The sequence below is a fragment of the Diadema setosum genome, chromosome 4 (genome assembly GCF_964275005.1).
Source record: "Diadema setosum chromosome 4, eeDiaSeto1, whole genome shotgun sequence".
Classification (NCBI taxonomy): Eukaryota; Metazoa; Echinodermata; class Echinoidea; order Diadematoida; family Diadematidae; genus Diadema; species Diadema setosum.
Genome location: NC_092688.1, coordinates 30,420,193 through 30,446,883, shown reverse-complemented (window position 1 = coordinate 30,446,883; position 26,691 = coordinate 30,420,193). Strand labels below are relative to the sequence as shown.

At 36.9% G+C, this 26,691-nt stretch overlaps 1 protein-coding gene across 1 annotated transcript in view; it reads right to left on the bottom strand.

Annotated features, from left to right (window-relative positions):
• Positions 1 to 919: 919 nt before the first annotated feature.
• The window catches only part of LOC140227112 (ras-related protein Rab-35-like), a 38,884-nt gene continuing 13,112 nt past the window's right edge, over positions 920 to 26,691 (bottom strand). Inside the window, exons 2-6 of the mRNA XM_072307544.1 lie at positions 16,055 to 16,105; positions 10,922 to 11,045; positions 8,797 to 8,921; positions 5,466 to 5,590; positions 920 to 2,693 (exon numbers count right to left, since the gene is read on the bottom strand). Coding sequence (XP_072163645.1) covers positions 2,556 to 2,693; positions 5,466 to 5,590; positions 8,797 to 8,921; positions 10,922 to 11,045; positions 16,055 to 16,105 — 563 coding nt within the window. The 3' untranslated portion in view covers positions 920 to 2,555. The remainder of the gene's footprint in view (positions 2,694 to 5,465; positions 5,591 to 8,796; positions 8,922 to 10,921; positions 11,046 to 16,054; positions 16,106 to 26,691) is intronic.

Below are 26,691 nucleotides of genomic sequence, written 5' to 3'. Positions count from 1 at the left end.
ATTAGTAGAACACATCAGTGAGAGTTTGAAGACGTTTCGTTCAAAAGTTATGAATTTTTAAAGTTTCTGCTCAGTCACGGCTGGATGAGAAGACTAATATAGCTTGTGATGTCACATGTGTACAACGGTATAAAGAAAGTATAAAGAAAATTCAACTTATTTTCACTTTTCTCGCATAACAAAACAACACTCGACTTCTCTCTTTCAAAAGGCAAGGGGAATAATGTTATCCTCAACATATTCAGTAACAAGTCCAAGAAATTTGCACTTTATTCAAAAAGTAGAGTTTTTGAAATTCTCCTTTTATTTTCCTTATATCGTTGTACGCATGTGACATCACACACTGTAGTAGTCTTTTCATCCAGCAGTGACTGCGCAGATACTTTAAAAATTCATAACTTTTGAACGGATTGTTGAATTTTCCTCAAACTTTCACTCATTTCATGTGACATCATCAACATTGATCCACATCAAAGACTTAACACAGGAAGTGCTGAAACAGAGAGAGAAAGATACTCGTCAAGAAATATTGTAAACACAGAAACTTTCTCGGTACTTTTATTTGGGGGTGTTATATTTGGCTGGCGTGAATTCTAAAGCCCGCAAAAATATCTTTGCACAGTTTTCTCTGCACATTTTGATTGGGTTGACAATTGTGCAGCACAAATTCAAGAACCTGCAAATATGTTTTTGAGCCGCTCAATAATTGAACGAAAATATCGACATTTACAGCAGATAGAGAGAGATGGACTGAGAGACAAAAGAGAGCGGAAGAAAAAAAAAGAAAACCTCTTCAACAATGGAACGGAACAAAACAACAATGGAACATAATCTTCTCTTCACCTTGTTACTTTACTCAAAACTACCAGTCATCTCACAGTGGATTGGATGAAAACAAAAAAGGTTAGATCATTTACAGCAGGCCTTTTTTTGCTTGCCTCCACCTTCTTTTTTAATCTTGAAGCCCTCGCTGTCGTGCTGCGAGTTAATGCGGGCCACATTCGCTCGTTTCTGCTCCAGAACGTCTGCCGTGACAGCGTTGAACATCTGGTGTGGCAATGTTGGTGCAGCAGGGAAGATTGAGACGCAGAGCAGAAAGATTATTTTTGGTCTATCTATGTCTGCTACGGTACACATAAAGCTCTCACAATACTTATATCTGATTTGTACTTTGCTGCTATGTGGTAAAAACTTTGATAAGCTTGTATGCACCTTGCAGCATGCTTTATCCACAAATCTGTATTGTACCATTCTCTCACATGCATTCAAGTTTCGAACCAGATCTTCACAAAATCATGAGCAATCGTTTTATGTCTTCAAAGGCATGGAAAACCAAGCCACTATACTAGTATTCAAAATGTGAAATGTCCATGCAATAGAGGCTTTTGTATTTTATTTCGTACATTTTGGATTCCCTTTGTAGAGCTAAAAGAAACAGAAGTTCCTTTCATCAAGATCTAAATATTCAGCCAGAGCGACACCACTCCTAACATTTCAAAATTACTGTACTACATGTATATCTCATTCACTTCAAATGCAAAGAAAATTGGAACATCACTTGAATGCATGGGATAACAAAGTGTTAATAGAAGCTTCTTTTTTCTCTTGCATTAAGTTAAACTGAAATGATTTACATTGACAGAGTTGATGGAAATGTTACTGCAGAAGTGACTCATTTCATGTAAAACTGATATATCTGTTATTATGTAGATGGTAGTTAAAGCTGTCTATGGCATGAATGAAGATCAGCTACATGAAGCGTGGCAAAAAGTTATTGGTTACAAACGGTTAGTGTCTGTACATGTGCCAGGGAGAATATTTCCCACATTACAGAGATAGGTACCCTTCTACAGTCCCCGCACATTAACCAAGCTGCGATCGAAACAACAATTACTAAATATCAACACGGAAGCTAAGATATCCATGACTGCAAGATCATAACGGAAAAACAAATACAGAGACCACGCTTTTGTGTCATCCGTGACTACAATCTGCCTTTTCCAATGGCAGCTATTAGGTGACAGAGCACAACTGTTTCTCATCACATTGTTGATAAGCACCAGTTCCAAACACTGGACAAATCCAATCTGTTTTTATTTCAACGCCCAGATGCCATTATTACTTCCTTGTCAAGCAAATGAGTAGCTGACCATGGCCGAGCATGCCACTCACTCCCAAGATACTAGAACGCTGTCTACACACTTTGGGCGGGACAGCCTTCCCTGCTGTGTGCTTCCTTCCTTTGCTCCCATCCTTGCGGCTAGCTCCAGCACTATACAATCAGCAGTCACATCATGAATGCTGCCCTCTGCAGGTGACAGACTTCCACGCTCGCGGTTTTTCTCCATGAATTGTTCGTGATTGCAACAAAAACAAAAACCGGTCATTCTGATTACTAGCGAAGTCTTTACACGTGGCCATTTTTAGTTCTCTTGATGTGGAGCATCTCATGGGCATGAAGGGACAACTCGATTGCATTCAAGCATTAAAAAAAAAAAGGAGAGAGAAAAAAAGTAATCTGGATGACAGGGAAGATGAGCTAGTCGGAGAGACAATCATTTACTGCAGCATTTTCCCTTCTTTCCCTTTCCTTTCTTTTCTAGATTGATCTTGCCGTTATCGTTGGGTGCGTTCAGCTTCGCTTGATTTTCGAGTTTTTGCTTTAGGACTAGTGCAGTGATCCCATTAAACATCTGGAGTACGGTGAGAAAGAGGAACAGGGGAGAAAAAATATGGGGTGGAGAGGAGGGAACAAATCCAGGATAAATGTCATAATTTCAATTTAAGTTTTCAAACATTTCTACAAGGCATTACTGACAACAGGGATATCCGTCTTGGCAAACTTGATCCCCTTGACTGCATTTACTGCCTACTAATGGTTCTGTTGTTACTGGAAGTTAAAAAACAATAATAAACTCAAATCATAGGATGCAAATGTGTTAGGAAACTTAATGTTGGTTTTTTTTTTTTCAAGTTGAAACCTTTGGTTAAAGAGACCAAGATACTGAATACCATGTGTTGGTATGATATTGAGATTAATAATGATCAGTTTCTTGAATAAACATGAGCATGCAAATTAACAGATCCATAACAAGCATTTTGGATGAAAGTGATTTTACACGATTCATAGGCTATAAATAAAATGAAATGGTCATTGCCACATGGATTAAAATTGCAATTTTAGCAGTAGCTGGAAGATGACGAACACACAACACACTTTTATCAAAAGTTAAGGATACATCTTTGCGTGTCACCATGAATAATTAAAATATCCCTCCGCAGATCACAACAAATAGACCATATTGCAGTGTATGAGACAGAAACACAGGCAAATTGATATAATCCCAAACATGTATTCAACTACAAACAAATCCTTTCTTCTTCTTGTTTTGTGTACGGCACTGATGAAACTGAAAGTGCTGTAAATGTACGATATCCACCCTACAAGAAAAAAAAAAAGTTGCTAAAAACAAAAACAACCAAAAATAGCTCACCGGCTATTCTAAACTCTCTATACCTTGATCAATATATAGTCCTGTGTCATGGAGGCTTGTTAAAGGGGAAGGCTAGTAACTGATCAGTGGGAATCAGTGGAAATGCCGGGAGATGATTGTTCCAATCCTTATGGGATTCATTCAAGAGTTCATCATATATCTATTGTTGTGTGAAAATGATTTGCTTCAGAATGGTCTCATATTCAAGTAATGTGCAGTTTAATGCTTCCAGGTTAGCGTCCCTGGTCAGTGACGGAGCATTAATCTGCACATTACTTGAATATGAGACCGTTCTGAAGCAAATCATTTTCACACAACAATAGATATACAATGAACTCTTGAATGAATCCCATAAGGATTGGAACAATCATCTCCCAGCATTTCCACTGATTCCCACTGATCAGTTACTAGCCTTCCCCTTTAATACTGAATAAATCACCCTGGCTGAAAGCAAAACTACACAGAACACGACACCTGGATGACAAATGGTGTTTTTGGATCATCCTTTAAATACTTTAATATCACTAATGCTACCTCCCCTATATCCTTGCTCCAGTAAAAGCCATAAATGTTCCGGCAATCTACATGAAACTAAAGGGATAATAATAATTGTGAACCCTCCCTGATACAGTATAATAGACAGGAGACTATCCACAGCTCCCACTATGGCACAATGCTCTGGAATTCAGTAACTACTGCTACCCCTTGGTTCTTTTCAGTTGTAAATACCAATAACCAAACAACATAAAAAGGTAAGAGCACTTCAGGATATACCATCACTTGCTTAAAAATTGGAAATTCTGCTTTACGATTATACACATCTAATGAGCCTGGCATATGCAGCGGAAATTATGTTTGAAAACTAATGGCACTGCAAATGAGCAGGCTTATCTATATGAAACTGAAAACATCTACTACTTCTGTAATGCACCCAGTGTGTAAAGAAACAATTTTTTCCCCTTTTTCCTTTCTTTTTACAGTATTCTTATCCTTCTCTGAGTGAAGATGAGGAATAATATGACAGGAACAAAAGCGACCTGATGTCTGCAAAAGAAACTGATGTCAGTGAATTTATACAAACATGAAAACAAATGCTCAAGACTCTGCAATATGGCCTATTGGGACTATCATACATGGACAGTGAAGCCAACAGTAAGAAAATGGCATACAACCTTGTATAAATTGGTTGCTTCACAAAGAATACTAGTACATCCCACCACATGACAAAGAAAGCGAGTACTAATAACCATTTAACATGTTTATATATGTTTGTAGCAAGCTAAATTGTAACAGCACACAATTGGTACATATACTATTTTGAATCAACACTTTCTTTGATTGAAATTCATTTGATACATTACTACATAATTTTCCCCTCCCAAAATTTGAAAGTCATGCTTTTCTTTCTTTGTTCTTCATTTTTCTCCCCCGTAAAGCTAAAGCAAGTAATGCAAGCTAGAGCTCAAACAAGTTTTATTTGAAATTGAAGGGAAAATGGAGCATCAAGTCACTGAGTAGACAGCAGTCAATCTGAACAATTAAAGCATGTCCCTGAGAATTATGCTACTCAGTTGACAATGAACAGATTCTTAACTTGCTTTAGATCTCTATTGGCCCTTATATCTCTAGTGATATGACATCTTGCCCTCGACAGCAGTTCAATACACACTTTCATTTCTTTCAAAGTCAATTCCTTCCTTTTATAGCACATATACCTGCAACAGGCTCTACAGTGTGTAGTGATAATGTTTTACGTCCTCTGGTATTGTTATAAGTGTATGAATATGTTCAAATGCCTATCATAAATAAAAAATTCACCTTTATATTTCCCCTTTGTCTTCACAAAAATAAGTGCATCAACCATTCCAAGCAATACTAATCCCCAAAGTATGCTACATAACTGCTTGAAATTTTGAATGTAAATACTCCCAAGGGTAAAAGACACAGAGTACTATGCAGTAGGATACGTACCTCTTCTACATTTATATTTTCTTTCGCGCTTGTTTCGTAGAGTTGAATACCCATTTGTTCTGCAAACTTTTGTGCATCATCTGTTTCCACCACCTTCCTCTCCGGTGAGTCGTTCTTGTTTCCCACTGCAGAAAGAAGCAAAGGGCAATCACGCCGAGTCTTTACGGAGACAAAAAATGCCATTTTATATGGGTGAAGTTTAATCTGTTCATAGCTGACACCATTGGAATAAGGATTGGGATGACCACAGCAGCTGAAGAAAAAAAAAATGTTAAGTTGCACCTGTAGGACTACCACTAGATGATGAGGTATGCATGTACCAGCAAAAGGGGAACAAAATGCATCTGAGATACGTGTGTACACAACCTTGCTGAACAATGATACTCTCCAAGATCTGAGGAAAAAATGTGAATATTTTGGGAAAATGTGAATATTTTGGGAAAATTATCATGAGAAAAAGGTTTGTGGTGTGTGTGTGTGTGTGTGTGTCTGACACAAAATTGTTAAATTAGAATATCATTGATAGGGATTTACAGTTATCTTTTCAACTACTGTACCTGTCAAATACAATCATATGAAACATGTCTCTACATTAAACATGGGGTGTAGTTTTAAATGTTGTATCAAGGGCATTTGGCTCAAACATGTTAAAGTACAAGCTGGCTGAGAACCAATTCTCCTTTGTGTGAACTGTGCCAAGAGCCATTCTGTACATTTTGTATATTACTCATAAAAGTTTATAATGTGCAATGACTACATCTTGAATTAGAATTTCCTGAACATTTCATTCAAGCAAGCAGGCTCAACAAGTCATTGAGGACATAGTCTTTCAGGTAAAATCACCATTATGAATGCATAAGAAAGCTGTATGAGATGTTTCGCAGTACACACTGCCACCAAAAAGACAATTACTATTATACCAAGTATCACATTTCAAGATAGAAAGTAAAACTGAAATATTACTGGTATAGCATGGCATGTGACTCTTAGTGCGTGGTGGCTTATTGTTGACCATCCCATCTAGCACTGGCGAGGGGAGAACACTATCAAAATGAAGTATTGATATCATCACAGCTACTGGATGTCATTCATGCATGTGTGCATGGTAATTAATTCCAGCGGTGTCTCAAAAGGACCTACTAAGATTCAGGATAAAATATACCTGAAGATGCTGGACCACACAGTAAACAGTCAGAGAAGGCAACTTTGCATAACTTAAAGGGTGTGTACAGTTCTGGTTGAAGTGAGGATTTAGCTTTTAATGTTTTGTGAGATATTCAGAAACCACTCCATGAGATGTCAAAGAGCATGCAATTCTAAGGGGTATCAAAAGTTAATTTGATGAAAATCGGTTTTGAAATGGCTGTGATATCAAAAAACATGGTGAAGCAAAGAGTCCCTAATAAAAGGCGTGGCCTGTCGCCTCTTATTATTATCACTTTTTTGGATATCTCAGCCATTTAGAAACCAATTTTCACCAAATAAACATTGAATCCTTCTTGATATTACATGTTTTTTCATATTTTCTAAGAAGTTTCTCATTATCTCATTTAGGAATGTTCAAAACATGAATCCCACCTCAGCCAGTACTGTACAGTCCCTTTAATACTTCATCATCGTCATGAATGAATCCTCCTTCTTTTCCTTCACTCTATTTGTTTTCTCTCTCTGTCTTTCTCTTTCACAAGAGAGCTTACTTGTGTTTGTCTGTCTGTCTGTTTCTTTGTTTGTTTGAATAAGTATGCATGTATGTGTACTTTTTTTTTTTTTACATATTATCTAAGCATCTTGCTTCCTTGATGTTATTTTGTTATTTTGTCCACGAGGAGACTGCAAAATACAAGCTTGGCTTTTCAGCACGGCTCCTCCATTTCCTGCAACTTTAATTTCAATTCAATATCATCTGCTTATGTGATGCATAGTATTGTTGATTTCACATATTTTTCTTTGTTACTACATTGTATTGATATTGTGTTATTTTGTGAATGTATATATTTTGCATTGTTGGAAATGAAATAAATGAAATAAAATGAAATGCAACATTTTCTCTTTGAATGACAGGAGGAAATCTAATGCATTCACAGGAGATGGAAGGAAATATAGAGAGCAGTTTTGTTTTTACGCGCAACATTGCAAGAAAGTCTGATTGAAACTTGGCATGTCAAGAGTTGTTAAGTGTTTTTCAATGGGAAAATGGGCAGTCGGTTTAAAAAATGAGCTACCATGAACGCACAAAAAAAAACCTCCCATGGTGTTTATCGCCGAGATTTACGTGCGTAGGATACCAAGTGACAATCTGAGCATGGGGTAAGGATCTGCGGTATTTTCTCCCAAAGTGAGAATAAATTGAGGTAATCTGTTGAATATTTTTGGTGAAATAGTGGTTACAAATAGATCTACATGTAAAGGCGGTCGATGAGTAGTAGGTCCAACCATATCACTGGACGCTTATTCTTCGTCACTCTGAATTTCGTATACTCAGAGGATGAAATTTCGGCCAAAAATAACGCTAGTTACTCACAGAGTCCTGAAAATTACGAACTGTGCCAAATTAGGTTCTACTATTTTCTAGGCCTATTGGCTATAGGTCTAATTATTCACTCAAAAGAAAATCTGATTGAAACTTGGCATATGTCAAGAGTTGTTAATTGTCATTTGAATCAAGATTTTTGTCTAAACTGAGACTCTTTAAAAAGAAAATAGTTCCTACATCTACTATTAAACATCAAGGCATAATTTCACAAGCACACCATATAAATGTCATCTGGAAAGAAAATATTTTTTTTTTCTTTTAGATTTAGAAGAGAAGATTGATCATTTGCTTGTGAAACAAGACATCTTGTGCTATCAAGACACACAAACCACTGACCCTAGTTATGCAGCTGAACACAAAGGAATTTGGTCTGCATATCCTCTTAATCTTACATACCAAGCAAGTGAGAAGAAATCTATAAACTGCTGAAAACCATATTTGCCATAAAATTGTCATTTTAAAAAGACAGGTGTAGGACACAGTTTGACATCATTTACGACACAGCATGTCAACTATTTCTTTGCTTACAGTTTGTTTATCTGATACTATCTTGTCCAGAGTCTGCACACTCAACAATGGGCTACTGTAAAAGTGTTTTTTTTTTTTTTTTTTTTTTTTTTTTTTTTTTTTTTGGGGGGGGGGGGGGGGGGTGGGTAGAAATAAAGGCAGCTAAAATTTGACATAGTATGACAAACATAACCAAATAGGCCGACCACATGAGAAAGTTATTGTCAGATATTGCATATGGGACCAGTATGAACAAAGATAGAAACCTGGAAAGTTTCCAAGACTACTCACCTAATATCCTACTGACCACCTCACAGTTCTGTTCAATTTCATGCAGCCATCTCTTGACATTTACAAATGATTCTGCGCTTGTGACGTCGTACACCACTATGACACCGTGCGTCCCTCTGTAATACCTGGACAGGAACGTACAATCAAAACACAATCATAGTACTAGTGTGGGATTATGCAATGTTGAATACAAACTTGATTTTATCAAAGACCCCTGCAGACAAGAGACATATCAAGCACAGGAGATATTCAGTGTAATAATGATGTACTGTGGAAAGTTTCAGACAGAGAGCAGAGAAATAGTGAAAATGAATTTAGTTGAAAACTTCCCTAAACAACAGACTGACAAGATGAATTTAACCATCATGGATTTTTAATAGAACAAAAAAAAAAAATGAAATGATATCAATATCTGACATACAAATTCCTTCTAGTTTTTTACCATCTTTTTAGCTTATCAATTTCCTTGACTTCTATCCATACCTTTGTTCAAGACAAAATTAAACAATATACAGAGTACATGCACTGCATAATCTCTGTACACCTGAATGTTGTATTACCAAGTACAGTGTATGATGATACTGGTACCAATCACTATTGATGGAACTACATTGTATGGGAGCACAAATGTCCAATCTTATCTCCCCATACAGCTTGTATGTCTCAGAACTCCCTGGGTTAGCCTACAAGTGTAGCATTCAGCAAGATCCACTGGAATGCAATGTGACACTTTAGACTCCATGGCTTGTCTTTCAGTGTGACATATTTTTTTTTTTCTACCATCACTAGGAGTGAGGCACATGGCTTTGCAGGTTCCCAAACTGGACACAAAATGATTTCTTGCATCCAACAAGTATATGCTGATTTACTGCCGTATTCCATTGTTATTCATGAATACATATCCTCCAAGGACTGCAAGACAAGCTATCGAGCCAATTATTACAACATTAGTGAATTTCAACACATAGGAGGAATCAGGTTTGCATGCATTAGTTGTTGCTTTGTTACGCAGGACCCGAACAGACTTTCTGTAGCTTCCTTCTTTGGTACGGAGCCTGTAACAGCCCAATCTCACATTATATATCTCATGAATATTAAAGGGACTGTACAGTACTGGCTGAGGTGGGGATTCATGTTTTGAACATTACTAAGTGAGATAATGAGAAACCTCTTATGAAATACGAAAGAGCATGTAATTTTAAGAAGGATTCAACATTTATTTGATGAAAATTGGTTTTCAAATGGCCGAGATATCCAAAAAAGTGATAATAATAAAAGGCGACAGGCTACACCTTTTATTAGGATCTGTTTTTGGATATATCAGCCATTTCAAAACCGATTTTCATCAAATAAACTTTTGATACCCTTTAGAATTGCATGCTCTTTGACATCTCATAGAGTGGTTTCTGAATATCTCACAAAATGTTAAAAGCTAAATCCCCACCTCAACCAGAACTGTACACACCCTTTAAAATGTTGTTCTAAATACAAAATGCTTGCAACATGGTTTCCTGACATAGCAGCAAATAATGGATGTTTACTGGATTCCAAGCTTGGAAATGTATTTAGTAGTTTCAACTGTTCATTACTGGGTCATAACAGAAATAAATCACAAATCTGGCTTTTTATGTTTATATGAAAATAAATATTACGGCATGGATATTTAAGTCACAAATCAAGTGTGCCAAATGCTATACAAAGGCAACAGATGAATACATGCTAAGTCTGCCTACCAGTACTTCATCTGCAGTTCACAATTCTATATTGATACTGATCTCACGGGCAAGCATAAAATTTGTTTAAAGATTTGTTTGGTTGCAAGACTGAGTCTGCATCACCTCTTAATTCATCATCACAGCAACTTATATCAACGTCAACCTGAAATTTTTTGGGTCCCCAAGTATCTACTGTAAATTCTATTATAAAATTTGAGACACACAAAAAAAAAAAAAAATCACATCATTCCTAAAAAAAAAAAAAAAAAGACAACTACAACTCACCAAACTATTGATCAAAATGACAAGGTTTTCTCTGTATGTGAATCCTAACATTTCCCAGCATTGGAATCCTACAATCTGCCATTCACTCTCGCCTGACATAATCGAGTAAGAAACTCTACACTTACGTTGATGTGATTGTTCTAAACCTCTCCTGGCCTGCTGTATCCCAGATCTGGAGCTTGACCTTTTCACCTTTGACATCAATAGTCCTGATTTTGAAATCTACACCAATTGTGGTAATGTAGGATCCTACAAGGCAGAATGCAGAAAGAAGGGGATGTCAAAACATAGCAAAGAAACAAGGAACATATCAAAGTAACCAGCAATTTCTGTATTAGAAAATGAAACAGAAACCAAGATATAGGATCTCCAGACATCTCCCTGATACATATACTGTACATTACACTGTACCATAGCCTAAATCATGTTCATTTCTTACCCACTTGTAACTTATAAGTACATGTGTACCTACACACAAGCACACACACCACATAAAAGTAGATTTACAGCAACATATACCTTACTGTACATTACAAAAAAAAAATGTTGCACACTTTAATCATGAAGGATTCTTATCGTTAGCGTTATTGACTTTTTAAGTCCCATGTGGTTTGGCGTTGCATCATTTTGAGATGATTTCTACATTATTCATTGTCAGTGCTTCATACAATGTAGGGTAGATCAATAGATTCTTTTTAAGTCTTTTGCTTTCAAACATTGCTTGCTTCAGTTGTAGAAGTGTCAAATGTCTTCTCATTTTAAATGTATAGCTGATTCTTTAAAGGACAAGTTCACCTTCATTAACATAAGGATTGAGAGAATGCAGCAATATTAGTAGAACACATCAGTGAAAGTTTGAGGAAAATTGGACAATCGATGCAAAAGTTATGAATTTTTAAAACTTTTGTTTTGGTACCGCTGGATGAGGAGACTACTAAGGCTCGTGATGTCATATGAGTACAACAGTATAAAGAAAATATAAAGAAAATTCAACATATTTTCACTTTCTTTGCATAATAAAAGAGCACTTGACTTGCCTCTTTCTAAAGGCAATGGGAATAATATTACCCATATTATATGTCAGTAACGAGTCAAGGGAATGTGTACTTTTTTCGAAAGATGAAATTTTGTGAAATTCTCTTTATATTTTCCTTTGTATGGTTGTACGCATGTGACATCATACACTGCAGTAGTCTTCTCATCCAGCGGTGACTGCACAAAAACTTTAAAAATTCATAACTTTTGAACGGATTGTCCGATTTTCCTCAAACTTTCAATGATGTGTTCTACTAATATTGCTACATTCTCTCAATCCTTATGTTAACAAGGAAAAGTAGAAATTACGCGGTGCGTAACATATGTCCCCGCCGGAAGTAGCATTTTGTAACAAAATGTGCAATATAGGTAAAAAATCAAGGTCAAAGGTCAAAGAAGTCAAAGGTCAAAATTCTGTGTAGAAGTTTTGAAGCCCTCACCTAGTGCCATCACATAAAGCAAATGGAATCGAAATTGGGTTAGAAATGGCGAAGGAGTAGCATTTTGTAGCCAATGTACAATATAGGTCAAAAATTAAGGTCAAAGGTCAAAGAAGACAAAGGTCAAAATTCTGTGTAGAAGTTTTGAAGCCCTCACCTAGTGCTATCACATAAAGCAAACGGAATCGAAATCGGGTTAGAAATGGCGAAGGAGTAGCATTCTGTAGCAAAATGCACAATATAGGTAAAAAATCAAGGTCAAAGGTCAAAGAAGTCAAAGGTCAAAATTCTGTGTAGAAGTTTTGAAGCCCTCAACTAGTGCCATCATATAAAGCAAACGGAATTGAAATCGGGTTAAAAATGGCGAAGGAGTAGCATTTCGTAGCAAAATGTACAATATAGGTCAAAAATCAAGGTCAAAGGTCAAAGAAGTCAAAGGTCAAAATTCTGTGTAGAAGTTTCGAAGCCCTCACCTAGTGCCATCACATAAAGCAAACGGAATCGAAATCGGGTTAGAAATGGCGAAGGAGTAGCATTTTGTAGCAAAATGTACAATATAGGTCAAAAAATCAAGGTCAAAGGTCAAAGAAGTCAAAGGTCAAAATTCTGTGTAGAAGTTTTGAAGCCCTCACCTAGTGCCATCACATAAAGCAAACGGAATCGAAATCGGGTTAGAAATGGCGAAGGAGTAGCATTTTGTAGCAAAATGTACAATATAGGTCAACGGTCAAGGTCAAAGGTCACGACTGAAATTCTGTGTAGAAGTTTCAAAGCTCCCATGTAGTGCTATCATATAAAGCAAACAGAATCAAAATTGGCTCATAAATGACAGAGAAGTAGCAAATTGAAGATTTTGATCACACACGGACGCACACACGGACGGACGGACGGACACACGGACGGACGGACGGACGGACGGACACACAGACACACACATGTACGGAGCCCGTTTCATAGTCCCCTGCTCGAACTCGTTCGGCGGGGACAATGAAGGTGAACTTGTCCTTTAAATGGCAAGTCATTTTGAAGACTAAAATACCTACTTCTCTTTCAAATTTTCATTTCTTTCCTCATTTTGAAGACACGGACACACACATGTACGGAGCCCGTTTCATAGTCCCCTGCTCGAACTCGTTCGGCGGGGACAATGAAGGTGAACTTGTCCTTTAAATGGCAAGTCATTTTGAAGACTAAAATACCCACTTCTCTTTCAAATTTTCATTTCTTTCCTCATTTTGAAGACTAAAATACCCACTTTTCTTTCAAATTTTCATTTCTTTCCTCATTTTAAAGACTAAAATACCCACTTCTCTTTCAAATTTTCATTTCTTTCCTCCTCATTTTGAAGACTAAAATACCCACTTCTCTTTCAAATTTTCATTTCTTTCCTCATTTTGAAGACACACGGACACACACATGTACGGAGCCCGTTTCATAGTCCCCTGCTCGAACTCGTTCGGCGGGGACAATGAAGGTGAACTTGTCCTTTAAATGGCAAGTCATTTTGAAGACTAAAATACCTACTTCTCTTTCAAATTTTCATTTCTTTCCTCATTTTGAAGACTAAAATACCCACTTTTCTTTCAAATTTTCATTTCTTTCCTCATTTTGAAGACACACGGACACACACATGTACGGAGCCCGTTTCATAGTCCCCTGCTCGAACTCGTTCGGCGGGGACAATGAAGGTGAACTTGTCCTTTAAATGGCAAGTCATTTTGAAGACTAAAATACCTACTTCTCTTTCAAATTTTCATTTCTTTCCTCATTTTGAAGACTAAAATACCCACTTTTCTTTCAAATTTTCATTTCTTTCCTCATTTTAAAGACTAAAATACCCACTTCTCTTTCAAATTTTCATTTCTTTCCTCATTTTGAAGACACACGGACACACACATGTACGGAGCCCGTTTCATAGTCCCCTGCTCGAACTCGTTCGGCGGGGACAATGAAGGTGAACTTGTCCTTTAAATGGCAAGTCATTTTGAAGACTAAAATACCTACTTCTCTTTCAAATTTTCATTTCTTTCCTCATTTTGAAGACTAAAATACCCACTTTTCTTTCAAATTTTCATTTCTTTCCTCATTTTAAAGACTAAAATACCCACTTCTCTTTCAAATTTTCATTTCTTTCCTCCTCATTTTGAAGACTAAAATACCCACTTCTCTTTCAAATTTTCATTTCTTTCCTCCTCATTTTGAAGACTAAAATACCCACTTCTCTTTTAAATTTTCATTTCTTTCCTCCTCATTTTGAAGACTAAAATACCCACTTCTCTTTTAAATTTTCATTTCTTTCCTCCTCATTTTGAAGACTAAAATACCCACTTCTCTTTCAAATTTTCATTTCTTTCCTCCTCATTTTGAAGACTAAAATACCCACTTCTCTTTTAAATTTTTTCATTTCTTTCCTCCTCATTTTGAAGACTAAAATACCCACTTCTCTTTTAAATTTTCATTTCTTTCCCCCTCATTTTGAAGACTAAAATACCCACTTCTCTTTCAAATTTTCATTTCTTTCCTCATTCTGAGCAGATGTAATTAATTTGACAAGATTTGTCTAATCTTTCTGCAATATAGGAAACATAGCGAAAGAGTTGTCCATTTAATGACAAGACCTTCTTTTCAGCAAAATTACTTCAGGATCTTACGAATTTTGCAGCTTACAACTGTACAACTAAAATCTAGCCATACAGAGATTTCGAGTGGCATTTTTCACAAAGCAATCATAATCAAAACACGGAACATGGCACAGAAATTAGTCAGGGCAAATCATTACACAGCGACGGACAGATTCTTTCCTCATAAAGTCATTTTCTTCTCTTTTTTTTCTATACATTTTCAATGTATTCAGAAGGACATTTGCAACAAAATTAAATTTTAGGTCACCTGAAATGTGTATTTTGTATGGTGAAATCACAAATTACAGTGTTGTTTTTTTTTAACTTTCCTTCACTGAGAGTCCTCCATATATAAAACCAACAACTACAACAAATGAATTCATAATGACAACAGAACATGCAGATTTAGTGTTGACCATCACTAAAATGTGACCATATGCTGAACATCTGGTAATCGTTAACACCACCATGGATCTGGTGCTTAGAACACCACCCTACCTACAAGCATTTTATACACCTCATAATGCTTCCTAATGTCTGCCACTAAATCCGATGTAATTTCACTTCCTGGTAGGCTCATGAAATGATGCAGATTCACAACTCAGTTATATTATAGTAGGAAATTGCATGAGACTACTTGTGCATCCATTGTCAGATAGAGCGCACTAAATAAACGCCAGCTTTGGATTTTCTATTGTACGGTACTTGATACTAGCTGAATTCATTAAGTTTCTGAGTCACAGTGAATGTTTCAAGATATAAAGAAAACTTTGGCAAAGTTTAAAATTGTAGTTCACTAATGGCATTAACTTCACATCAATAAAATTTCTCCAAAATAAGGCTTTGATAAAGTAAAAACTGCAATAGTTTATTTGCCACATGAATTCACATCATGGGAAATGTTTCAACATCAGGGTTTGGAATGTTGTTTCAATGAGGTTGTAAGTCCCTCAATAGCATTTCAAACCCTTACCATAAATCATTCAGTACGTTCCCTCCGATACCAGTCATCATCTACCAGGTATACAATCTGTACACTTCCCCTGCCTAATGAGCATGCTTTTACAAGATTGTAAATTAATACAAGTACCATGCATATCACCAAGTACCATACTGCTGTAACAGTGTACTAATGCTGCTACAAAGTGTGCTAGAGTCTTACCTGAGAAAGTATTGTCTGCAAACCTCAATAGAAGGCTACTCTTTCCTACACCTGTATAGAGAAATGAGACAAAGGGAAAATGAAACATAAACAGGACGTGAATTAAACAAGTGTACCTCTCCTCAATTGATTCTGTGCCCAGTGAAAGTAATGCCGTACCTGTACATCTGCACTGACCAATTTGAAATAGCAATTTCATTGTTTATAAACATACAACTGGGCTAATAAATGTATTGTCAAATCAATAATAAAAGGCAATTGAATTTACATAGCACATAATAATCTAGAAGTAAGATTTTAAAGATTTCCCAAATTGCTAACTGTAGCAGTAACTCAGAGATCATGCCAGATAAAGCTATTTCATCTACAATGTATTTTATTTTGAGTTTAAATTAAAAGTGCAAACACAAGCAAGTAACCTACAGTTTTTGTATGCATTCATACTAGTATTGTACAATGTATGTGTGGCAACAACCCAATCAAGATCACACATTCACCTCAAAATTGTCCAATATACAATGTACATTCTACATGTGTACCGGTATGTTTTAATATCCACAGGATCAGCAATGGGATATGGTAGCATTTGTATTATTTCTTCAACCACAGGCATCTACAATGTACATTGTACACTCCCTTCCTTGATGAAAGAGTACATCTGTAAAACTGATGCATTTCTAGACTAGCTGCATCATGATCATGAATGGAATTTGTGACATTTACGATGGTATGCTGACAACATGAGAAATCCCTTGGGCAAACATTGTCATGGGTCTCTTCAACAACTCACAAATCTTGAACATGGAAGCTATTACTGACAACCCACCAATGCCCTGCCACTAGTGCCAGTAACATACATGTAGATACAACAGCCTGTAGATATTTGACATTGTGTCAGAAAGAAAGTGCAACATCAGCTTAGACGAACATTCCTTAAGATGACAGATGATGTAAAATTTGACCTACAATAGCTACTACAGTACACTGTGCACTCTGTATGAAACTACATGTACTGTAAATGTGATATCAAAGGGAAATTCAACTAAATTAATTGACAGATGCAAAAGTGAGAGTCCCAATAAAGTCAGACAGACAAGGAAATGTACTACACAGGTATTCCCAAAACAGTGATCAGATCACACTCAATTGATAAGCAAATAAAGATAATTGATGATGTCACTTTCTCTCAGAGTTCTTCCCCTAGCTTGCCTTACATGTATGTATACAGAAATAGCATTTACAAGTTTCATATTACTCACCATTACTATGAAAACTTGTAATTGCTACCCATTGTAACTCGAGAAGAATTTGATGCTAAGAATACAAACAGTACCCTTTCTCAAAGTAATGTCTTCAAAAAGAAAATTTGGTTAAGATTAATGTGAAACTAAAAATTGATTGGGAGTAATAGGTAGCCATGATATCATCACCAAAACTACTGCACATGTACAATGTACTTATACATGTACATTACATCCATGTGACTGTGACAAATCTTATCACATGGCATTTTGTCAAAATATGAGAAAACATACACTTCTCAAACTTCATATGAGTTTATTTTCACTTGACTTCACTGAAAGTCTCAGAGTTCATTTGCTTGAACATGGATTTTGTTTACAATCTGTAAGTGCACTGGTCCCTACACGTGAACATGTGTACACTGTACATGTCAATCAAATTCCTATACTGTAATGTGTACCTGGTACTCTCACGCCGTCTTCCCTCCACTGGAGGCCTACAACTTTAGACTGTACGAGACGAATCATTATATAATGATATGAATATGTAATTTATATAATTACATATAGTTCAGTATCTGATTTTAACATTAAACAAACTAGTAGATCAGTGTGCATTCAAGAGATACACTGTACAAGTGTACACACTACACTTTGGTAAAATTGTAGTCTTCACACATACAGTTTGTAAAATAATATATTGCAAGGTTTGTATGCTGACAATGAGTATTGGTACACACATACAAAATGTATCACAGAGAAGTCCAATTCTCACTGGATCTACAATGTACCTGTGCTGTACAAGTAGGTCGTTTTCACACATATTTGTAGGTCCTACAGGGAGTGTGTAATCTGAGTTGTGATTCTAGTGATGCATCACTAGAATCCAATTCAATTGATGCATTCTAGCCATGTGTGTAGTATGCAAACTGGAATTGTGGTGGGTGATTTCAATTGTAAGTCATTCTGTGACCGTGCATCACAAAACGACCAAAAAGTCCCACCCCTTGGTTTTACATGAGGACTCAAAAAAGGTGAAATGGGTCAACCGAGTCAATATTGAGTTTGTCATATTTTCTGAAAGAGCTATCCTTCTTCTACATTATTCTTTAGTTTGGGATCATAAAATTGATGGGAAAGTGTGTTTTCAGTAGTTTTTCTACAACCCTTTCATGGGAGTGAATAAAATGATGGGTATGTCTTAGAGTCCCCTTTTTATCTCTTGAAATCCTTTACACACTCTTCACTTTCAAGTCTTATTACTTTTGAAAGGATAGCACTACTGCTTTGAAAGTTGGCATTAATCATGAACAGAATGTGTTAATAGAACATGGCTAATTTCAGCTTAATCTGATAAGCCCTTCATTGTTACTGCTCCGGTGGTTTACATCATGTGTTTTGTCCCTTTCATTGCACAGCTAGCATGGCTTGGTAAAGATTAAGCGCTTGAATAGACACTGTACTTCAGAGCCTCTTTTCTCAGTTCATACTTTTCCAGAGTGTGCGCTTTCTTTCTAGTGCTTAGATAGTTAAGGGGGTCTATTTGAATTGAGTTATACATCATTTTAAAGTTTAGAGTCTGCTCTTGAAGAATCTGCCCTTAACTAAAAATCCATGTCTAGCAACTTTTTGTTGGTTTTGTGATGCAGGGTCACATACAATTGTATGATGGTCCAGAGGTGTTTTCCAGTGATAGAACTCCAGAATTACGGAAAAAAACATTCTTCTGTATTGACCTCTAAATTGTGTTGTTGGTTTTTGTTTTTGTATTTTTGTTGTTGGGTTTGTTTTGTTTTGTTTTGTTTTGTTTTTTTTTTGGGGGGGGGGGCAAAACTTATGGTGACCTTTTACCCACTTTTGCAGAAAAACTGCACTCCTTATTGCTCAACAGCGATTGGTGCGAACTCGGAAAGAAGCCACACCTTCTCTCCTCGCTCTGACATTCAAAACCGCAAAATCTGTGAATCCTTCGTCGTGTGTACAGATGATAATTCTAATTGTACCATAATTGTAATTGTAATTCAACATTGCAATTATGTTTCTTGACCCATGTGAAGATGGTCTTAGACTCTGCCAAAATATACATGTGTACATGTCTGGAATTGGTAGTTGCTGAATGGGTGAGGGAAAAAAAAAAAAATCAGTAAGTTCAAATCAAACACAACAGCGAAGAGCCAGCTCATATGTGGCAATTTCCTGTCCAATCTGGCAAGAGACAGAAGATATTTATGACAATGGTAAGCAATATTACCCATAAGAGTTCTAAATTCACTGCTCTCATACAATTCTAAATCTGTGAAAGTTATTGGGCTGCTTTCTCTAGGGTGGAAACAGCGTATAAATCTCTGATAGTATTCTTTTTAGACCCATCTATGGCAACTTCACATTAAATGCAAAGATACCAATGAACTTTTGTATAAAATTGCTTGGCATACAAGATGTACAGAAATGTACAGAAATGTACAGAAATCATAAGTTGTACAACGTATACACTCATATCCATTGATGTACATTGTACATAATGGGGGTGGGCACCTAATCTACACATGTACAAAATGTACATTGAGCATTGCTTTTGCACTGGGTCAAACACCACTTTTGTGTGTGTGTGTGTGTGTGTGTGTGTGTGTGTGTGTGTGTGTGTTTAGATCAAGATATTGTTAACATTAGTAGAATTCACTTCAAAAATGTACAAATTTTTCTAGATTATTTCATGCTGAAAGCAAAAGTATTGCAGTTCATTTGTATCTTTGATGTACAGTATTCATCGCATAATCGGGCATCTGATAATCGGGAACCTCGCTTAAAGGACATACGCTTCCAAGAAACATTTCCAATGCACGTTATTTTCACTGGATAATCGGGCGGGGACCACTGATAAACGGGACAATTTTCTTCAAGCGATCTTTGATTTTGTTGATATTTTACACAAAAAATCTACCAAAATACCACAACAATATTTCAAAGATTCCCTATCAGTTGTCGTTTACATCAAACTTACAAAGCAAGCTTCGGACTGGTGTGTTTTGACCTCCGTCCATCCAGTACACGTACATTTCAGCTCGCTGCCCGCCTTCGCTTTTCTGTACATGTGTATATATGGCGAGCTAGATCGCTACAACGCATGTACAGTGCAGTGATCGCGGCAAGTAAACAATCAAGCCGTGATGATTGAATGACTGAAGGACTTTTCATTGACGTTCCCACATCAGTTCTGGGTAATTATTTCCCATGGTTGTGGATATGTATTTATACAGAATGCCCTACGTGTCCAAGAATTCTACGAATGTTCAAGAAAGTGCTAACTTTTAATCCACATATTTTGTGTTCGAAGAGAGGTGACAGAAGAAGAACCCGATTGCGATTACCCTACATCATTGAGAGAATGCAGGGAGAGCTAGAGGGTCGCGCCGAGGGGTAGCGTGGTTGTGTATTCATGTACATGTACAGTACGTCAGTATGCATGTACATGTACATGTCGTATGCCGTTAGTGTATGGTGAGTGCTCATCGCGAAATCGGGCACCCCGCTTAAAGGGGCCGTGTTTGCTACTCCCAACCTGTCCCGATTATGCGATGAATACTGTTATTTGTTTTATTGATCATGAATTTCATTCGGGGAAAATTAACAAAGTGGAAATGAACTAAATGCAATTCAACAACTATACTATAAAAACACCAACAAAGGTGGGTGAACCTTTTAAAGGTAGGGAATCCCATTTGCATGCCTTAAATGAAGAGTTGTATAAATACAGTGGTATGTTGAAGAGAGTATCATTTTAGAAACTCCCATTAAGTATTGAAAGTGGAAGGTAACATTTAGTACATTTTTTTGACCGTTAGATTTTGAATTGAATTTTTTTCGGGGCTCACCATAAATTCCAGTACATTACTAGGCTACCTTTGCAGACCCATGCACTGCATGTGTGTCCATCATGTATATTTTGTGAAGAAAGTTCATCAACACTTACAAACATTTCTATATACATTCTTGCCACACACTCTATATGTTATTACATCAGCTCTTGTACTTTTAGATTTGTGTTTATAGATAACAATTACAGAAGACTGCAACAAAAAGGCTAAGTGTGGCTGACACACAGAACTACTGAGTAGTTGAGTTTTGTGCATTATTCAAATTTTAGATAAGTGTTGACTTCCAAATTTCTAAGCAGTGGGCTAAGCAAGTCCCCTGAGGTTCATATTTAATGTTTTGCTGCATTTTGGGAGGTCTGTAAAAGGTATCCCCTACCTTTAATGATTGGATTTAAGAACTACTGAAGAGAGAATTGACCAATATCTCACATACTGTACTTCCACTTAAAAAAAAAATAAAAATGTTTGCCTTGACAAATATACAATTTTATTAATGTACAATTGTAGATCCCTGTACAGTACATTGTTGAATGTTTGGGATCTGCCAATATTATACTGTTGGCCCTAATTGTGAGTGAATTAAAAAATGTCAGTAAAAAAGATAAAGTCACTTATATGAGCTACTATGAGAGTGTGTCTTATGCCCGAAAAGTCTTTCATAACACTTTCATGAAACAGATCCCAGATGTGGAAATTTGGCTAAAGATAATTTTTAATGGTATCCAAAAGGTGGGAAATACACTGAATTGACTTCTAAGCTCAACTGTTTCTAGCCAGTTTCCAGCAAGGCAAAATCTGCTTTCTCTATTCCTTTTTATTTGTAGCAACTTACAATAGGCCCGTTCACACACAAGGGAAAAAGTGCGATTTAAAAATCGATTTTCTTATCGCGATCAAAATTTCGAAATTTTTTCCAGTGTGGACAGAAAAATCTCACTAATTACCGCGATCCTTATCGCGATCCAACTCGCACTATTAGTGCGATTTTTCAGAATAATCGCGATTATTTTGCCAAGCGTCGTGTGTGTGAGCGCGATCGAGATTCGGAAATCGGTATTTTTAATCCCATCGTTCGTAGCGCGTGCGAAACTCTATTGGGACTGCGGGCGGGGTCAGTCTTCGGTCATGCAAGTTTTGCGCATGCGCAGTTTGGCCACTGATCGTTCTTTCCTTACTGCGAAGTGCGATTTTTCCCTGTGTATGAACGGTCGAAAAGAAAATCGAAATTTGGATCGCGATTGAAATTTCGATTTTCGTTGTTTGTGAACGGGCCTATTATCCCTTCTGGGCATTTTTTACTACCATTCCAGATATCAATCTTAAATGAGGGGAGTTAGGGGAGGGGTACCATCAACAGATCACGCTTTATTCCATCAATCAGGCATACCAGGAGTAACCTATAAATTATGATGTGGTTGGAGGAATTTTGACTAGTCTAATATCCCAGGTCACCTTTTTTACGCAGAGATAAAATGTATTTCTTTCAGTCAGTCATTGCTTGTGTATCACATCATCAGGCTATCTACATGTAGTGTATTTGTACACACATTTGGTGAAACTCACATAAAATGTCAGTTATTGACACAGAACAAAACAGAAATGTAATAGGGAAGGGAATGATATCCTTTTCACAATATAGCTTTAGGTGGATGAATGTGTAGATGAAAACTAAAAAGTGCAGAATGTTCTGTATTGGAATTGACCAATATCTCACATACTCTTCTGGGCATTTTTTACTACCATTCCACATATCAATCTTACACCAGGGGAGTTAGGGGAGAGGTACCATCAACAGATCACGCTTTATTCCATCAATCAGGCATACATCAAAATCTCAACACCCTGGAAGTCAAATTTTTGTAGTTACAATGTATAATGTATACACAAAAACAGAGCATACTGTAATTCACATGTGATAGCCCTGAAAGTATTTTCGATAAATCAAATCATATTTCTTATATAACAATTTGGCACTTGGGCTCTGGGCGTTTAAAGGACAAGTTCACCTTCATTAACATAAGGACTGAGAGAATGTAGCAATATTAGTAGAACACATCATTCAAAGTTTGAGGAAAATCAGACAATCCGTTCAAAAGTTAGGAATTTTTGAAGTTTTTGTGCAGTCACCGCTGGATGAGAAGACTATTGCAGTGTATGATGTCACATGCATGGGGCTAAGGAAAATATAGAGAGAATTTCACAAAATTTCATCTTTTGAAAAAAGTACACATTCCCTCGACTCGTTACTGACATACACGTATGTTATGGGTAATATTATTCCCATTGCCTTTAGAAAGAGGCAAGTCAAGAGGCAAGTTATGCGAAAAAAGTGAAAATATGTTGAATTTTCTGTACATTTTCTTTATACTGTTGTACTCATATGACATCACGAGCCTAGTAGTCTCCTCATCCAGCGGTTCCAATACAAAAATTTTAAAAATTCATAACTTTTGCATCGATTGTCCAATTTTCCTCAAACTTTCACTGATGTGTTCCACTAATATTGATGCATTCTCTCAATCCTTATGTTTATGAAGCTGAACTTGTCCTTTAACTTCTGCTCCATACGTGCCAGTACTGATACATGTATGTGCGCATTCTAGCTATATGCGTATACATGTTTTTACGAATAATATCAAGATTTCATCTTGACAGTTGGTTTCGTTGATCACGGGCAAGCATTGCATATTATTATCGTTCAAGACGTACAATGTATTGGGGGAAAAAATATTGATAGCGTGATCATTCAATTGAAAGAATCAGATGATCGACTAGTCTATTTCATGTTGTATTTTGTTGCACAAATGAAACCATGGTTTAAACCATGGACAAAAACCATGCAGCGCCAAGTGTCGCATGGAATATTTTGTCATGAAATCAGTCATTTCGTCAATGAAATGACCATTTTGTAACAAAATTACAACATTTTGTAACTAAATGAACGTTTCGTCCACGAAATGATAATTTCGTTACCGAAACAGTCATTTTGTCAACGAAATGACCAATTTCGTAATGAAATATTCCGTGCAACACTTGGCACTCCATAGTTATTGTCCATGGTTTAAACCATGGTTTCATTTGTACCACCTTCGTGAATTTTGGCCTTTAAAGCCAAAACATAGTTCTGGTACACCTGCAAAAGATGTCAAATTTCGCTCCCAATGTGAACGTATGCCTAGGAAATGTGCGGAATAACGTTGTAATAACAAGATATTCAATGGGTAACGACGAAAATGCGAAATATTAACCCAAAAGGTTCAGTCTCAGAACTTACCCGAACGGGGTCAGGCTAAACTCGGACTCGGGGATAACTCGGCCTCGCTTTGACGGCGGGCTGAGTTGTATTGGTTGTCCCTCTGGATTGTACAGTGTTGTACTATGGGAGCGGCCTGTATAAACTACACTGTAGCGCTTCGCGTTCTGGCTACTCGCAGTAATGGTCCGAGTTGTTACAACGCGCGCATCAAAAACCTCTTTGGCGCGCATGCAAAATTAGTGTGCGCCTATCAAGCACCTCTAAAAACAATCAAAGACGCTTGATAAACAACAACAAAAACTTTAAAGACCGCGCGTCTTAGCAACTGAGGTGATGTGCGTATAGGCTTGAGGACCGTGCGCTGTCCATTTGTTTTGTACAGGATTCCACTTTCCTGTCTGTTCAGTTAGGCCTCGTTTGGTATTATACAGTAGAATATGGCGATCACGAACTGCATGTAAATTGTCTGAAATAGGGTCGAGTTTTCCCTGAGACCGAGTTAGTCTGGAGCCTTCTGGAATAAAAGTTGGTTTTCCGACTTTTATTATTTTTCTCAAAATACTCCAAAATGACTCATCATTTCGGCAAACCGCGTCAGCCAGGTAAGTTTCTTTGTAGACTCTTTCGATATATTGCAAGCAAATATGAAATGGTGCCAGACGGGTTCTCAAGCCCTTACCAGAACTTTGTTTTCACTTTAAGGCTAGGGCAATACACAAAATCTCCATTCTAGATCTCTGTCATATCTACCATCACAGAAGTGAAAATAGCTCTGCATAGTAGACAAGTTTGACACGGGACAATTTAAAGTGACTGGTGGCATTGGAGCAGGGAGGGTTGGCATTCATTGCATATCACACAGCCTACAATTTTTGCTCTACGCCAAATGTCTCTGGGAGTTCGCTGGAGTGGGATAGTACTGGACAAACAAAAATGTAGTAGCACTAGCAGCAAGTACACAGGCCACAACCAGATGACTAATGATGAATAGCCTTCTCAATGACATACCGGTACCCTACTCAGTGTACACGCCAACACACAGACACAACATTCGGTCACTATGTGTCACGCAAACTAACAATGTACAATGTACAGTTGTACACACACAAGTTCAGTCTGGTATCATCATTGACAACTCCTCTTGCCTTGGTGCATTACTGTATGCACTGGACTTTGACAACTGACTTTGTACATGTACATACTACCCTAGTCAATGAGTATTTTCACTGAAGCATACAAACATGTACAACTTGTACAATTTACTACACTGATTGATCCCACAACTCCTGACCTATTTTGTACAGTCTACAAGCTGTAGTATTATTCAAGCATACAGAAGGCAGTCATAGAAGTTATAATCATCGACTTGCAATGTACAGATGTACAGAGTACCAGTATGTACATGTACACTGTCTCTAATTTCACTCATATCAAATAAAATCATAGTGTCCTCTACTTTTCAAGTTGACAAAATATCAAGTACTCTCTACAAGTACTGTCAGGCTGCAGTGTAATTTCTCATGTCTGACAACATCTGTGCCACACCCCTTGCCAATAGATATAGAGATTAAATACAATCATGTAGGCTGCATATATTACATGTAGCCACACAAGATAACCACAGAAATGCAACCACTAACTATCCATTCCATAATGGCATGAAGACATTACTTACAAGATTTGTGTGTTGTCATTTGGAAGAAAACAAAAATTTTAGGAGTAGTATGCCATTTATGTATATTGCAAGGAGAAAATACTTCAATACTACAGATTGTTTTCACATTATCATAGCAGTTAGAAACAACTTGAAACCATGGATTGGAAGTGTACAAGAATTGACATGACTGCATAATGGCACAAAGCATAATAAAATCTGACACAATTTTGTCCTAACTTCCATTGCAAATCATGCCCTGCATCTCCAAAAATAATTTACATGTGATCATGAGCACCAGTGAACAATACACATTTATATGTGCACTGCTACTGTACATGCACAACCACACAAACATACAAAATGTAAATCCCTCATCTACCACAGTGTATGATATGCAGGCCTATTACTCTAACTTCTCGGAAATGTGATGTGACAGCGTCACAAGCAACATACTGTTTTTCCTCACTCCCAGAAGTAAACCAATTTGTTGAACCCACTCCACAGGGAGCACAGTGAGCCCTTTCAGATTGTCAAATGATCTGGATTTAAACTTCTATACACGTGTAATGCAATTTTAAACATATTTGGAAGTACAGGGCATACGTTCA